Here is a 16470-nt window from a genome sequence, read left to right as displayed (position 1 = left end):
GAGTACTGGCCAAGCTCATTTGTTTGTAATCCACTTTTGGGTAATGTGTTTTGTAACCATTTCTGAGGTATTGTCTATCAAAACACTCTCAGGCAGGCATGTCTGATCTGGCCTTGTGAGTCACACTTAACCAGAAAGCACTCCACTTCCTGTACACACAACTCCACATGGATTTCACAATCGCTGTACTCTAAATGGATTTCTGAACTGCGTTTCACTGGCTGCATCAGAAGGGAGTATCATTTGAAGGAGTAACAGGATACTGGGACTGTTTGATTCTCAGCCTTCACAGACTGTAAATCACATTAATTCTTGTGAAACCACCGGTTCAACCAGCTAAACTTCATGTAAGTATTCTGTTTTTTGTGTTTTACTACAGTTAAGTGTACAGTAATGTCAATTTCACTTTGGTTTTCACAAAGTGATCTCACTGCCACAGATGAGCAGAAGGTGGATGTTTTTAAGAACCTTTCCTCTGACGAATGTGCAGAATCCATGACAATTTAGTGAAAAAGTGACAACAGATTATCACTGTAAGGAGGATTACGATGATCACATGGATCCTACTGGTCTCACTGGTCTGCGTGAGCACACAAGATAGAAATGGACAAGATAAAGGTGAGTGCCTTCAAATTCTGTAATTGTGTGTAATAGCTGTATTGGTTCCTGTAAGAGAGTAGCTCTACTATGATTACAGGTGATGTTAGAATGAGAATGTCGTAGCTTTGAAAAGTAGAGCGTATTATCTAGCATTTACGTAGACTGTAATATGTGAATACAGTTTATTTACTGTAAACAATTACTTTTAATCATGACTTCATGAGACAGTTTTGTGGTTCGGTACTTGGGCTTAGATGCTATTGTTAATACATGTAAGATGTCCATTTGTACCAGGACACATTGTTAGTTTAGTTGTTTAAGATGTATTTATAGAGAAAATTAGTATAGAATGATAAAATATTCACAGTTACAAGCTTAATTTATTTAAGGTCTACTACTATGATTAGATTTGTGTTTTCTCTTCATTTACTCTATTGGTGGAGACACTTCATAAACTGCATCCTCCCTTTAATACATTAGTCTGAGTTCATTTCAGAGAGGTGTCTTCACAGTTTGATTGCTAGTTTTAGTGATTTTATTTGTTTTTAACTCTTTGCTTTTGATGCTATGCCTTTCTCTTTTCCTTATTTCAGCACTACAACTGTGGTAACTTGTGGTTGATGTTGCCATATCCTGTTTTGACTTTTTACTTGTTCATTGCCTCCTCCTCTGTCTGTATTATTTTTTTATTTTATGGACCTTGGCATCAATGAAAATTAGGTTTTAAAATAAATAAATGAATAAATAAATAACTAAATGAAAGGAAGAGAGAACAAAGCTTGACCCAATGGATATAATAATAACTGGTGTAGAAGTCTTGGCATTTATTTTGAGGATGATTTTCTGTTAATAATCTGTGAATAAATAAATAAATGACAACAACAACAACAATAACATTAATAATAATAATAATAATAATAATAATAATGATAATAATAATAATAATAATAATACAACAAAAGTCATTTTCTGGCTTCAGGTTTTATGCCCTGTTTTTTTTTTCAAGAAAACTTGATTGCATTTTTTTTCAGACTTCAAGAATATATCATATTTTATGGAATTATCATAAGTATTGTGCATAGAGTCTGAAACCAGCATTGATCTGCCAGTCAGCTTCACTAATAATTGTATAAAGATCTGATCCATTATTTTCAGTGGCATTTTATACAGAAGTGCAATCACATTATGACCTCACTTTGCTTTTGTTTCCTTTAATAGTTTTTCCATACGTTGTATTCTTTAGGATGAAACGTGAGGTTTTTGTGTTTCCTCTGTTTTGTGTTCCCCTTAAGATGTATCATGACCAATTTAAATTTATTTATTTATTTTTGGAAGAAGTAGTATCAGATTGTGGAATTTGTGCAACCACGCAGTTCCCAGTAAAACTGTTCTGCAAAAAAAAAAAAAAGTTTATTAAATGTTACACAAGGGACATGCATTGGTTCAGCTGGTTTTATGGTGCATTTTCTGTTTCTATCCTCAGGTGTATTGCATCACAACTCTCATAATCAGACAATGATCAACTCCGACTGGAGGAGCCCTTTAGTGGGGGAAGATGACCCTTCCCACAGACAGAAAAGACACAATGTAAGAGCTTGACTTGATTTCTGAGAAAGCTGCAGTCCATCACAACAATAAGCACCTCCTCATACAGCCAAGTAAATGATCTGTTTTTGAAAATATTTAGAATGAAGTTGCTGTGACACCTGACCAGACCGTGTCCTATTTGCCAGTGGACTGTGCTTCCATCCAATCAATCACAAACCAAAATAGCCCACAGACTGTTCAAGGTTAATATTTAACTCAGAAACATGCTTTCACTTTTCCACATTTACTCACCATGGATAATCTTTAGAGGCTTATGCCATATTGTGTTTTCACAGGGCAGAAACTCCCAAATTCAAACCACGTTTTTCCACAGGAGAGGTGGTTTGTGGTTGGCAGCAGAGCCACCTTCTGCTGTGTTGTGCCAGAAGGGCAAACTGTTATTGATATGTATCTGGTTAAAAAACCTGCAGAAGATGAATATGAAACTGGAGGTGGAGGTGGATATGCTCGAAAGAACATAACCAGGATCAGCAATCAGATATATGCGTTGACTGTGGACCTGAGCTGGCCATCAGTTAACTCTTGCACTGATGTGAAATGTAAATCAGATACAAAGGAATATGGGACCTGTGCTTACATCGGATGTAAGTATGTCTACAACAGAACTGTCCTGACTTTTGAGAATTATGCAGTCTGAAAAGGCTTAATAAATCTTCCCTAAATGCTCTTTTTGTTGATTTTTTCTTCATTTCAGATCCTCCTTCTGTTAGGGACCTTCGGTGTGAAACTCAAGATCTGCAGTCAGTCAAATGCCGCTGGGAAACACAACGAGGCGAACTACTACGCTACACTAACTTAGCTGTTTATCTGCTGGGAAGGTAAAATAAAACTAGAACTCAAACACATGAGATTAAGACAGTTTTACTGATTTATATGTTGATTTTTTTTTATATTTAGTCTATACTACTTACAATGTGTTTATGTGTGGATCAGATGTGGTCATAAGTATGTGGAATTTAATACTTTTTCATTATTTTCTTTTTTGTTCCTTCTTTTTTATTTTGGATGTGTTTTTTATGTGCTTGCTACATGTATGCATTATTGATGATGGTGTTCCAGAACAGCAACAAGGAGTCCAGTACATTTTTCCCCCTAATTTACTAATAAGGAAGATGTATCAGATGTATAAAGGAAACACATCATACTCTGGTTATAATCTTTATAACAATATGTCACTGAATTGCTTACAAAATGTTATTTTGGCCATTATTACTTATTATTTTCACTTAAGTCCAAATACTCCAAATACCCAAAAACTGCAATTTTGATTGTTGTGGCTTTTATTTTTCAGTAAATGTGAAGGTGGAACTAAGCGAGAATGTTCTAAAAGTGTCCAATGGGATGCTGGTGAGAGGAACTGGACATTAACAGCCCGAAATAACTTTGGTGTCGTCGAAATCACAGACAAAGCAGACCTGACTCAAAGAGGTATAAGATATAGTCTTGTGTGTTAAAATGTTGTGTATGTGCAGGAAGGGGGAGAAAATTAATGACAATTCTAAGGCCTGTGACTGAGAAGGGCCCTAGAGAATAGTAGAACATAAGTACATTTTTTCCCAAAAAAACATTAACCTTCACAAAATTCATAGAATCCAGTCAGCCTATGCCTCCCTACTTATTGCATGATATGGTTTGGTCCAGGTGCCAGAGCTCCTCGCTGATTCTAGTAAATATTCTTCTATCCAAAAAATAAAACTAAATTGGATTTGTATTTGTATATCCATGGTAAACATATCTAATACTGTTATCTTTAAACAATTAAAATGTAAAAGATGGCTTTCACTTTTCTCATCAGCATGAAATCATAAAATCTATTGTAAGTAGAATATTGATCCATGACTGCACAATGTTATATTTTTAGGGTTTGCATGGTTGTTGCATTGAAGTGGTGGGGTCCAAAGTGATATTTTTTTATGTATATATACAGTATAGTGATTATTTCAGATGAATGTTGTTTGTCTTTTATTTCAGTGCACATGTTTGCTCCTCGGGAAGTGACAGTGTCATCTATAAATGCCAGAAATGTCAGTCTGAAGTGGAGATGGGAAGTCCCACAGTACAGTAAACTTAATATAACATGCCAAATACACCTCACTGATGGTAGAACAAAGAACAGGGTGAGTTTAATAACAAGAGAATAAATCATGATTTTTTTCCTACTACTATTTAACTGCACTATGCTGAGATCACTATCCCTACTGGTTTTGCAGAGTGGAGTAGGTCTTCATTTTGTAGTTTTGAAAGGATTGATACCACATTGGGATTACACTGTGAAGGTACGATGTGGAACAGCACAACATTTCTATAAATGGAGTGACTGGAGCAATGGTGTCAACTTCCGTACAAACAGTGATGGTAAGTATTATGAAAATCAAACCATAAAACATGAAATGGGGAATTTAATGGATTGTTAATTGGTCATGGTTGTTGACTGCTAATTTGTTATTTAGTTCCAGATGCTCTTGATGTATGGATGCAGAGAAAGGACAGACAAACTGAAATAACCTGGAAGGTAAGTCAGAGAAATAGAGCACAAGCAAACAAATGCTTTATATAGCCAATATAAAAGTTTGAATGCTAATGAAACATTAAAAACATTACTAAAACTCAATGTTGGTAACCACGGTTTTAAAAATATCTTTGACTGGTGCTTCCCCTTTGTCAAAAGCACTCACTTTGTCTAACTTTAGCTCCCTTATCTTCAGTTTTTAGGTAACTACTTTGTTTTATTTGTATTTGTGATGTAAAAATGTATTTTATTATTTTCTTGACCTGACCACATTCAGGTTTGGACTGTTGTTGAATCACATTCAGCTTCTCTTATCACTGGTTGTCTGTTACTTGTCACTGTGTTTTAATAAAGACAAAAGCAGGCCTCAAAATCTTACATGACCAGCTGTATTGTACTCTTATTTTCCATCCTAGATATTATTCCATTTAGCATTAGCACTTGGAGACTTGAAGCTTCTCTTTTGTCGAGCAGTTGCAAAGCATTTATTAACCATGTGAAAGTATGTTGTTGAGGGTCTAAACTTTAATACTGATGTTACTTTTCTGCAGAGGCTACAGCCCAACCAGACTCATGGGCAGATCATCGACTATGAAGTGACATGGGCAAAAACCTCACAGAGAGAACCACAGAGTAAAACCAAGGTGCCTCACCCTGAGCACAGTATCATACTCAGCTTGGATGTGTCTGAGGAGTATGTCGTCACAGTTACAGCTAGAAATAGAAACGGCAGCTCATCTCCATCAAAAATTGCCATTTCCAGTTTCAGTCAAGGTAAGAAACCAACAAAGCAGCCAGCGAATTACACTTTAAGATGATCAGTTTACAACTTTAAATATCCTAATTGTGAGACTGCATGTCTAGATGTGGGTTTATATTCTCCATTAGACCTCACATGTCACATCTCTGTTCTGACACAGATGTAGTTTTTAGAGAGTCAGCTTTGCTACTAGTTAATCTTGGTTACTAGTTTGGCTTGTTTTGCAGTATTTTAGCTTATCAGATATAACAATTAAAGAAACATCAACTACAAAGTATTACAAAAAATGCTTGTAAGATGCAGTCCTACAATTTGGTATAATTAAAAATGTTAATCATAAAAGGGATATCTCTTCATTTATCAAAAATTGAATTTAAAATTAGGAGGAAGGAATACAGGCTTATAACAGCCATGTAATGACCACGGACCCTTATCTAAAAATCTGTGATGACATCACGAAATTGCCAAAAATTCTTTGATGAACCAACGGAAGTGATACCAGTGTAAGTCAGTGACAGGCATCAGCTGTGGTCCACGCACGGATCCCCTGATTCAAATATAACTGCATCAGAATCACTCATTCTAGGCGGTCCACACATGGATCCACTGTTTCAACAGATCATGCAGATTTGTAATCCTATTATTCTTGTTTTCATCATCATCTCCATCCATCCATCCATCCATCCATCCTTCCTTCCCTCCTTCCTTCCTTTCTAGAAACTGAATTTTGTTGACCAAGTCTTCCATTTTCATCATGCCTTTAATGTTGACCATATAACCTATTGATTACAACCTGTCATTTATAAAGAGAATCCTGTCGTGACAGTTTTAACTTCCTGTCTCGGAGCATCTTGCAGTACTGACCCATAGAAGTATTACATGTAAAACTGACTGCACTTGGTGTTGTTTCTTTTTTAATCTAACTTTATCCATGTCTATTTCAGACCAAACCAGTGTGAACATCAGAAAGATTAATGGTGTCAATGGTGGCTTCAGACTGTCCTGGTCTCCCAGTCTCAAAGCCAGCTGTGGATACATAGTGGACTGGTGTCCTGCATCAGGAAACTGCAGTGTGGAGTGGATGAAAGTTCATTCAAATGACACACATGCACATATAACTTCAAGTATGTTTTATTCCTTTGCCCTTGAAGCAGTTCACACTTGTATAATTTGACATGTTCATGTACATGACACTTCTCTTCTTTTAACTCTTCACCACAGAAAACTTTAAAGATGGACATAGATACATGATGTCCATATATGCCTGCACCTCTGGAGCACCAGTGTTACTAGAGAGAAGACAAGGCTACGTCAGAGAAAGTAAGATCACGTTGGATTACTTTTCTGTGTCATAGTTTTTGCTGACTTAACATGTTTATCTCATGCCATGCTCTGCCAGAGGAACCAGAGGGACTTTTTAAAAATCTGAGATTGAAACAGCAGAACACAGATGTTGTGATATCCTGGGACCCTATAGCTCTAAGAGAACAATCTGCTTTCATCCTGGGATATATTCTGTATTGTTCAAATGCCAGAGGAGTCATCACTGTCCGCACAGGTAATGTGATATCAGGGGAAGGTTGATCATAGATAGAACATTTTTAGTGTTACCCCAAAGATACCATACTTGATTACACTATTGTATTAGCTTATAGCAATCCATATTTTGATATAAATACATTCTTCAACAGTTTTCCATGGTGATCTCAAAGGCTGTTATATGTCCTTTACAAACATCAGTCTCTTTCTTTTGGTGCAGACAAGCCTGAGGCCACCAGCCTGACAGCAACAAACCTTGAAATCACCCCCTACAGCTTCACAGTGAAAGCAGTGACCGCTTTAGGAGAAAGTAGCTCCACAACAATTGATGCCACCTTGAATTCTTTGAGTATGTCCCTGCGCTTGCTTTTCACATCAATACATCAGTGTAGAAATAAAAGTCTATACTCTATCTGAGCACTACTAGTTACTGTTTCTCATCTAGGCTGTTTGTCTTCTCTCTCCAGCTGATAATTTGGTCGGTGCAGTCATCATTTCCCTCATCACTACTTTCAGTCTTCTTTCCCTCGTCACATTTCTTTGCTACAGACACTGGGCCTGGTAGGTCAACACATTGTTTTTTCTCTGCTCAGGTGTTGTCACTGATGGTTTTCTTGTGCTAACATATTTGTTTTATGCATTATGTTCTTCAACAGTATCAAAAATACAGTCTATCCTCCAATCCCAAAGCCTGTGTTGGCAGGAACGTGGTTGATGTCACCGGTATGTTCTCACTTCTGTGTTTATTATTAAGTTCAGTATTGCTCCTAATAAGCATAATTTTTTTTAGAGGTTGTTAAACAAATTAACTTATTTTTATGAAACTGAGATTATTTGTGCTGGCAGCATTGCTCTATAAAGACCGTTATTGGTTGCCTATTAGTTGTTCAATACACCCATTAGTTTGGTGAGAAGTAAAACATCTGTTCTGATTCATTAATTAACTAACTGTTGTATCATTTGTGGTTAATACATATTTTATTGTAATGCCTATACAATGTTTATTACTTTACAGTCATTATTTCAACCAATTATCTGCAAAATTAGTATTATTATTAAATGTACTTGTACATGTATGTATTAGTCCATGTGTATGTGTATTAGTGTCTTTGATGAGAAAAACTAGTCTCAGTATTGACACTGACACTGATCATATGAATTGACCATTTCTTATTTTGAGGACGAATGAGTAGAGTATTATTTTTTTCATAACAGTGGCAAATGTGTATTACAGTTTGTGTAGATTTTTTTTCACATATTCATTGTCATTAATTTGAACAAATTTCCACCTAACCCGTGGCTTCATCACAACTTGCATAATAATAATATTTTACATGTGTTTTCAGTTTTAACTATATAGATCTACTAATGCTGCATTCATGTATATTTATATATTTTAGTATATTTTTGTGAAGTCATTTGTTCAGATTGACAAGTTGCAACTGAATGGTTAATATATGAATATCTACAAGTGGTTATGCACTGTTCTAAGTGTTTGTGTTTGTAGGTCATGTCTTGTACATATTGCCTGCTGTAATTTGACACATTTCTTTCCATATATCTTATAACAATAATCAATCAATATATATGTTTTGCAGCCATTCCTTCTGTGAATGCTACGCATCAGTTGCTCATTATAAGCTAAAAATCAGTTGAAAAGTGCATTCACAGGTTCAGCATTAGAGCACCACTGAACTTACTGAACAGTTTACTATAAATGTGCAGCCATATGTGCTAAACAAGGCTATAAAGTGTTGTTTTGTTTTCCAGGATGAACTCCAGGTGGCGCCATATGCCCAAACAGAACTAGACAACTTGGATATTCCAGAGCTGCACTGTAAAGCAGCCTTAACACTGGATGGTTTTGTCAGACAAGATGACGGGCCTTTAGTTTTTTCACAAACTCCCAAGGGTTACTACAACCAGCCCCTGAAGAAATACACCCCACCCCTCCTCATTATGCCTCCTACAGTCATGTCTTCTCAGTTACCACCTTCAACATTCAAAGCTGTTTTCCCTAACCCATTGTATAACTTACTAGCACAGGCTGAGGAGCACCAGCCAGACTCTGGACCTGAGCATCAGGAGGACACACCTTCACTGGAGATCTGCAGCGAATACCAGCCTCAGAGTCAAGTAGAAACCTTCAGTTTAAACACGACTGAGGAGGATCGAGACAGTCCTATCTCCTGTGTTACCACTTACATTGTATTACCACATCCATCTGCTGAATAGCTAGAGCATGACCATTGTGACTATATAAAACAGGAACTGACACATGATGGGAGATAATTCTGCAAACAAACAGGACTGTGATGTAAATAAAACCCAAAGCATGTTGTATTAAATGTAAATAGTTTCTTTTAGAGGAAACACATCTTGTGTAATATCCACTGTTTCCCATAAAGCTGTAATCATTTAGTTTTCAGATACATTCCTCTTTTTATTCCTATTTATACACATCAGTAATCACCTTTGGTCAGGGTGCAATAATTCCATACTAAGTCCCAGTTACACTATATATCATGGATAAATCACATTATCACGATCATTTCATGAGAAAAGGAAAAAATATTTATTCCAACTTTATGGGCAGCAGTGTATAATGATTCCTCTATAAAACCAAATCATAGATCCAAGTTCTATTAGAGAATCCATTTGCTGCTTGAGTTCAGTACCAATCATGAAACCCTACAGGGACTTTTATGTAGGAAATGTGGAGGCGGATAATCACTGATTCTTATAACTGTGAGTCACAGTGACGACAGCAGACCCGATTACACTGACAGTGTTTCAGAGCTTGAAACTGACAAACTGTGAATCTAACCTTTTGAAACTCAAGCACTGTTCAGATGCAGAAAACCTTATTGTAATTGTATATATACTTGACTAAATGGTGAAGATGTAAAAAAAATTAGTCAGTATACATATTTATTTTGATATTGAGTTTTTTAATGTATTTATCCAAAAAAAAAAAAAAAAATTGTTATATTAATTGTGTTCAAAAATAAAATAACTTGGATGTGTTTGCACCACAGAACCATGCACTTTGCAAACTAAACTAAGGCCTTGTGTCTCTGGTATAGATGTTCTTTTGATTTTCGTCATATACTTGTGATGGTTTCAATCAATGTGATGCATAATGATATAGATATCAGTGTGAGTTAAAACTTTAAATCCACTCCAGAGATTAAAAGATGCCAAAAATCCACCCCATGTCATGTATTTTAATAATCTCCCCCTTGTCCATAATACCAAGAGAAGAAGTTATTTTTTTCTCCAGTTAACCACACCGTATTAAAGGTTAACACATTTTATATCTGCTGTTGACTTCCTGACATCAAAACCACAGGAACTGTGTTGACACATAGTCAGTGTTTGTGGACGGATGGGGGTTCAAATAAAGGGCTGAGTTCAGCACACAGGGAAGTGAAAGGGTGAATCAAGGATAGCTTCCTCATATATCTAAGGAGCAGGAGGTGTTCAGTCTATATTACCACATGTAATGTGTCATATATATTTGCAGGAATATGTGTGTTGTATTTCATAGAAGGTACATTTAGAAAAAAAGGATGATCTTAAGTCTTACTACTACAGGAATACTAAATTGTGAAATTTGATTTGCATGATAAAGATAGAGCCAAATGTGCTTAAAGTGATGTATTTTTCAGAATCAGATAATTGTTTCTACCTGTACTTGGTCAGGTCTGGGACAAAACTTAGCTACTATAAAAAACTTTAATAGACTTGGATGTAGCATTTCTACAATACGAACAGTAAGTAGTCAAATATGACAAATAGAATAAGAAAAAAGAGAAGAATAAAGAGCTTTGGTTTTGATAGTCCCTCTGATATGTGTTACGTCAATACTACACATAACCCCTTTACAGGGTTAGTCTTTAAATCCAGCTTTGCAACCTTCCAATCCCCTTCTAGTTTGCACACTTATAAAGCCCATTCACATGAATTTATGGAATATATTCAATTATAGGGTTGCAACTAATGCTTCCTATCATTATCAATTTATCCTCTCAAAATTTATCCTTTAGTCTCTAAAACTTGAGAATAAAAAAACAAAAAAATCATCATAGTTTCCCAAACCACCAGGTGAGGCTCTTACACTTCTAGGCTTGATACTAAATTAATTTATAGGGTTGGCTGCAGAAATATGTTACTATATCCTACGCTGTTACAGTCTTATTACATTTATCATGAGATAACTTTTTTGTTGCGATCTGGCGCTATATAAATACATTTGATTGTTTGAGTGATTTAATTGGTTTTCCCCTGTAAGTCGCTTTGGAAAAAAGCGTCTGCCAAATGCATAAACATAAACATAAACATAAACATTTATTAGAATTAAATAGACTGGTTTAAAAGCCATCAAACAAATTTGTAAAAAAAAACAAAAACAAAAAAAAAGAACTTTATGAATAATGAATATACATTTATTATCAATGAATATTTGCTAAAATAAGGCCATATAGTGGAATAATTGTATAATTATTATAATTAGTGTATATGAAAATATCTACTGTACTGTTTTACACCACTAGGGGCGCTGTATTCAGCCCCATTCATGACTGTTGTGTTGTGTTTACTGTTGCTATGACAACAGAGAGATCACGTTTTCTCCTGCTCCGTTTACATTACATTACAGCTGACAGATAATAACGAAACAAAGTGGTTAGTAAAGTTAAAAGTTTGTGTGTAGTTTTTGTGTTTGAAAATGCTGGTCAGTCAAAGATCTGCTAAATGTCGGGAGTTAAAGGGACCAACTCCTCATTCGGTTGCTGTGGTAAGAAACGGTCACTTCCTCCTGCATATCATATTATGTCATAGAAAGTTATGGGAAGTTGTATTTGATAACTGGATTGTAAACACTAAACAACAGGAGTAAATGATAAAACTATTCATTCCTAAAACATAAAAAATATACAATAATTGCAGTTATTTAGTTGGGAATCGTACTTGAACTTGCTACATGTACCCCTGAGATAAATAAAGTCTATCTGTATGTGTATTTGTATGTGTATCAGTATGACACTTCACAAAAATAATTATCTTTGCTCTTATTGCATCTATATCCCCCTGAGACCCAGGAAAGCACAAGTTTTGGCTTTTTTTTTTTTTTTTTAACATTAAATAATTGCCTTTATCGGAAACAGTAAGACGCAACGGTTTTGTCAGATGCATTTTTAAAATTTTTATGGAATCTCTTTTGCAGTACAAAAACTTTTTATGTTTTTTTTTTTTAATAAAGGTGTGAATCTCTTGTCCCCTACAGATGACAAAAATGCATTGCTGGGTTTCAGGAGGATATTTTAATATAGTTTGGTATGTGGGTTTAGTAAACATTAGGTTACACAATATTAAGGAGCAACTCTGCCAAACAAACAGTACAAACACTAGTATCTAACAATACTGTATTTCTAATTCTATTAAAGAGGGCCAAGTTTCCCTTATCAAGGCCACTAGACTACCTCACCTTGGAAAGACAAAAACAGGAATTTGCCAGAGAAAAATTTTTGGGGTTCTCTAAGTACCAGCAGACCTGGGACATTAAAAACTCCTGGCTGAAGACCACTGATCGACGCTACCTCAAGGAGACTGTTGAGAGACAAGTCAAAGCTGCTATTAAACAATACAACCTGAGCATTGATGAGAGGAGGGAAAGGTTTGTTTGTGGACAGTCATATTTATTTGGAATTATGTATGTTATTCTTCTATACCAGTGTCATCTTCTTGTTTCATCAGGTTGCGTATGATGTTGGAGGCAGAGGAACAGCAGTACCTGAAAGAGATAGAAGAGAAGAAGGAGACTACACTGGAAAAACAAGTTAAGATGCGGGAAAGAGCTAGAGCACTGAGGGAGCGAAGGGAGAGTGAAAGACAGCAAATTGTTTCAGACAAACTGGAACAACTGTTCAGGTAGCTTTTATCTCCAACACTGTAAAGGTTCAGAAAATGTTTTTTATTTGTGTCATTGGAGTTGTTTCCATTTTCAGAGAACAGTGTGAGGAAATCAGAGCTGTGGAGACCAAACGCAGACAAGAGGAAGTGTTTGCAGAACGTGCTGCTCAGGTACGATTCAATCAGGAGCTGCAGCAGCAGCAGCAGGAAGAAGAGCACCTTTTTGCTGAACTGTTTGAGGCAGACCGGCAGGCCAAGGAGCACAGAGAGAACCAGCGTGTTCAGAAGCAGCAGCAGAAAGACATGGAGCAGCTGAGCTACCTGAGGGCTCAGATGGAAAGTGCAAAGGAGCAGAGACAGCAAGCCAAGCAGCTTAAAGAGGAGGAAGCCCAACTCCTGGTGTGCATCATTCTGTGCTTGGTTTGGTACAGATATTTAAATCAGTCTTTCTTAATTTCACTTTTATGCTTGTCAGCTTGAGGAGAGAGAGATGCTGCGCCTGCAGAAAGAAGAAATGCAGCAGCAGAAGATCCAGGTTCAGCAGATGAGACGTAGGCAGCTGGATCAGGGTTTCCGGATGAAAATGAAACGCCTTGCCAGAGAACAGCAGGAGGAGCTGGCTGTGGACATGAGCATCTTGCAGCAGGTTCTGAAAGAGGAAACTGATGAGAGACAAGAGGCAGCCCAGAGGAAGGTCAGTTACACACACAGCATAATAGACCAATCACAAACAGACTAATAAAACCTGGAAAGAAAAGAAAAGCTTCATCTGACCAGAGTTATATCAGGTCAAAAACTCAGTAGTACTTGTAGCAGAGAACAAATGTATTAAAAACCTTCATCAGAGTCATGGTTAAAAGAGTTCGCTCAGTTTATCAAAACACATCAAGTGAAACCCAAAACAGAGTTTCACTTTATTGTAATCCAGCATTCAGAATCCACCAAATAGACATATCACATTACATTATTCTGACCTTAAAACTCATAAAACATACAGTAGCCCATGTAACCTGTTTCCACTAATTACTCAGCTGTCATGAAGGTGAAGTCTAGAATAAAGAGGAAATAATTTCCTTAAATCATTGTGTTTCTATTATTTTACATTTTAAAACAGTGTATATAATATGGACTGTTAAAGCAGCACATGAGCACTGAACTTCAGGCGTAACGACACTCTAGTGTATTTAGTCATACTAGCCACTGGGTGGCCCTATAGGGTCACTATCATTACATGTGAAAACAAGCTCATACTCTGGAGCACAGGTGTCAAACTCCGGTCCTCAAGGGCCGGTTTCCTGCATGTTTTAGATGTTTCCCTCTTTCAGCCACACCTGGTTCAATTAATGATCAGCTCATCATCATGCTCTGCAGAAGCCTGATAATGATGTAATGGCTTCCAGGTGTCATGGAAGAGGGAAACATCTAAAACATGCAGGATACCGGCCCTCGAGGATCTGAGTTTGACACCCCTGCTCTAGAGACACAGAAGGTGTTAAAATTATGCATAAAAATAACAAATTTATTTTCAGTTTTATAATAGTTCAAGATAGAATCTCTTGACAGAGTAAAATGTAAAAAATAAAGACCTTAGTCCTAATAATAATTAAAAAAAATTGTCAGGGAACTCTACACTGTTAATCCAGAAGATCCCGTATCATTTTCTTTCTTTTTTTTCTTGTCTCAGATTGAGTTGCGTGATGAGCAGCAAAGGTACCGGCAATACTTGGCCGAAGAGCTGGAGAAGCAGAGGCAACAGGAGGCAGAGAGGGAGCAGCTAATTGAGGAAAATCTGAAAGAAACCTGGGCTAAAAGGGAGAAACAGAACCAAATACACAGAGAGGCCAGGAGGCGGCTGATGAGAGATGTGATTGAAGCACAGAACCTGCAGATCCAGCGGAAATGTGAGAAAAAACATGTGTAACAGTGGAAGATGTGTAACAGTGTAACAGTGGAAGATATTGTTATGCAGTATGTTGTCACCTTTCATTTTGGCCTCTATTTCACATTAGCTCTGTGTGTATTATAGTGGATCTGAAAATGCAAAAGAAAGACCAGTTATCCAAGGAGAAAGAAGAACTAGACAGAGCAATTGAAGAAATAAAACTCATGAATGAGGAAGAGAAAAGACGGTATGTTACAAAATATTACTCGTACACTTCTATTACAGTCTCAGATTGACCAGATGTATTTGTCTGTCTTCTATCTGTACAGTCACAAGCAGATTTGCCAGGCCTACCAGGCAGACCTGCGGGCCCAGATGATGCACCAGGAGCAGCTACGTCGAGAGGAGATAGCTCAGGAGGAGAGGGAGTACCAGCATGGTCTGGTCATGCAGGAGCAGTACAACAGGATGAAAGAGAACATCCTTTCCAGACCGAGGTCTCACACCACAGTCAGCCAACCTCAGAGAAGACAAGAGGGCTCAAAGTCTGCTACGACACACCGTCAAAACCTCGGATAGATGACCTGAGGAAAATGTGTTTGACAAGGAAATAAAACAGCAAATATGCTTTAAAACAATGATTATGGGTGTAAATTGCAATAAAATATGTGAACACGGTCATAATCTGAGGAACATTTACTGAGTTTCAAATGTCAAAAACCAAGAGCAAAACACACTGAACCTGTGTACAACACTGTGCAATGGTCTTAACCAACCATTGGGTTTGTTGTTTTATGCAATTCTCAGTTTCTGTAGACAGATAAGGAGATACAGGAAATATGTACAGCATTAAAAACAAACGATTCAAGAAAAAAAAGTCCAGTATTTAGTGTGACCTGTCTTTGCACTTGACATGTCTTTAGCTTTTTTGTTCAGACAATGTGAGACTTTCTACAATAATGAGATTTACATAGGTCAGTGGTTTCCAACCTTTTTTGTTCATGACCCCATTTTAACATCACAAATTTCTGGTGACTCCAGACATTCAAAACAAAGACTTTTTTTTTTTTTTTGGCTGAAATTCATTTTGTTTTTGATCATGTAATAGTTTGCTATATTATGTTGCAAATAAATGTTAATTTTAGAAGCCAATTATTCTATATAATGCATATTATTATGGACGGAGGCAGAAAAGCCAGGTATAGATTACTGCACAAAATGAGAATTTTATTTTCCTTGGTCAGGATATGTACAGTCAGTCCATCTTGGATTTACAAGGCTGACAATTAATACTGAACAAACAAGAACTCAAACTATGAATTATGAAAGAGCTGCAGCATCTTAAAACAACCACAATGAATATTTGAAAGATAAACAGTACCACAGTGCTTCAGTTTCAGCTGCACAGTTTGTCATGTCTTTTATGGACTGCGATTGTCTCTCTCAACTCACCATATATTTTTTATTAGTAAGTTTTTTGTCTTTTTTTTTTTTTTTTTATCAGTTACTAGAAATTTCAGGCAACCCCATTTAAATTCCAGGGGACCCCACGTGGGGTCCTGACCCCAAGGTTGAAAAACATTGACATAGGCTATTTTTTTATGGACCCGTTACATACTGACTTTTACCTATAGAGGCTATTTAGTTTTGATTTGTATG

General features: G+C 36.6%; 2 protein-coding genes across 3 annotated transcripts; both read left to right on the top strand.

Moving 5' to 3' along the window:
- The first annotated feature begins 126 nt into the window (after positions 1-126).
- On the top strand, positions 127-10331 carry LOC115429479 (leukemia inhibitory factor receptor-like). 2 transcript variants are annotated; one of them, XM_030148970.1, is made up of 18 exons: positions 127-347; positions 440-618; positions 2084-2187; positions 2288-2390; positions 2484-2792; positions 2903-3026; positions 3500-3636; positions 4180-4325; positions 4419-4563; positions 4659-4720; positions 5269-5491; positions 6422-6601; positions 6699-6797; positions 6877-7035; positions 7237-7365; positions 7484-7577; positions 7673-7739; positions 8787-10331. In XM_030148970.1, the coding sequence occupies exons 2-18, from the start codon at positions 549-551 to the stop codon at positions 9249-9251; spliced, it is 2616 nt and encodes an 871-aa protein (XP_030004830.1). In that variant the 5' UTR covers positions 127-347; positions 440-548; the 3' UTR covers positions 9252-10331. The 2 variants fall into 2 exon arrangements, with proteins under 2 accessions (XP_030004830.1, XP_030004829.1); XM_030148969.1 differs by having other exon boundaries at positions 4410-4563.
- Positions 10332-11740: 1409 nt separating this feature from the next.
- Positions 11741-15390, top strand: cfap53 (cilia and flagella associated protein 53). The gene is made up of 8 exons (XM_030150663.1): positions 11741-11814; positions 12464-12693; positions 12774-12947; positions 13025-13328; positions 13405-13623; positions 14614-14830; positions 14956-15058; positions 15141-15390. Exons 1-8 carry the CDS (start codon positions 11746-11748, stop codon positions 15388-15390), a joined length of 1566 nt encoding a protein of 521 aa, XP_030006523.1. The 5' UTR covers positions 11741-11745.
- The last annotated feature ends 1080 nt before the right edge of the window (positions 15391-16470 follow it).

Source organism: Sphaeramia orbicularis, chromosome 12 (assembly GCF_902148855.1).
Source record: "Sphaeramia orbicularis chromosome 12, fSphaOr1.1, whole genome shotgun sequence".
Lineage (NCBI taxonomy): Eukaryota > Metazoa > Chordata > Actinopteri > Kurtiformes > Apogonidae > Sphaeramia > Sphaeramia orbicularis.
Note: the sequence above shows the minus strand (reverse complement) of the source record. Positions and strands in the feature narration are given on the sequence as shown.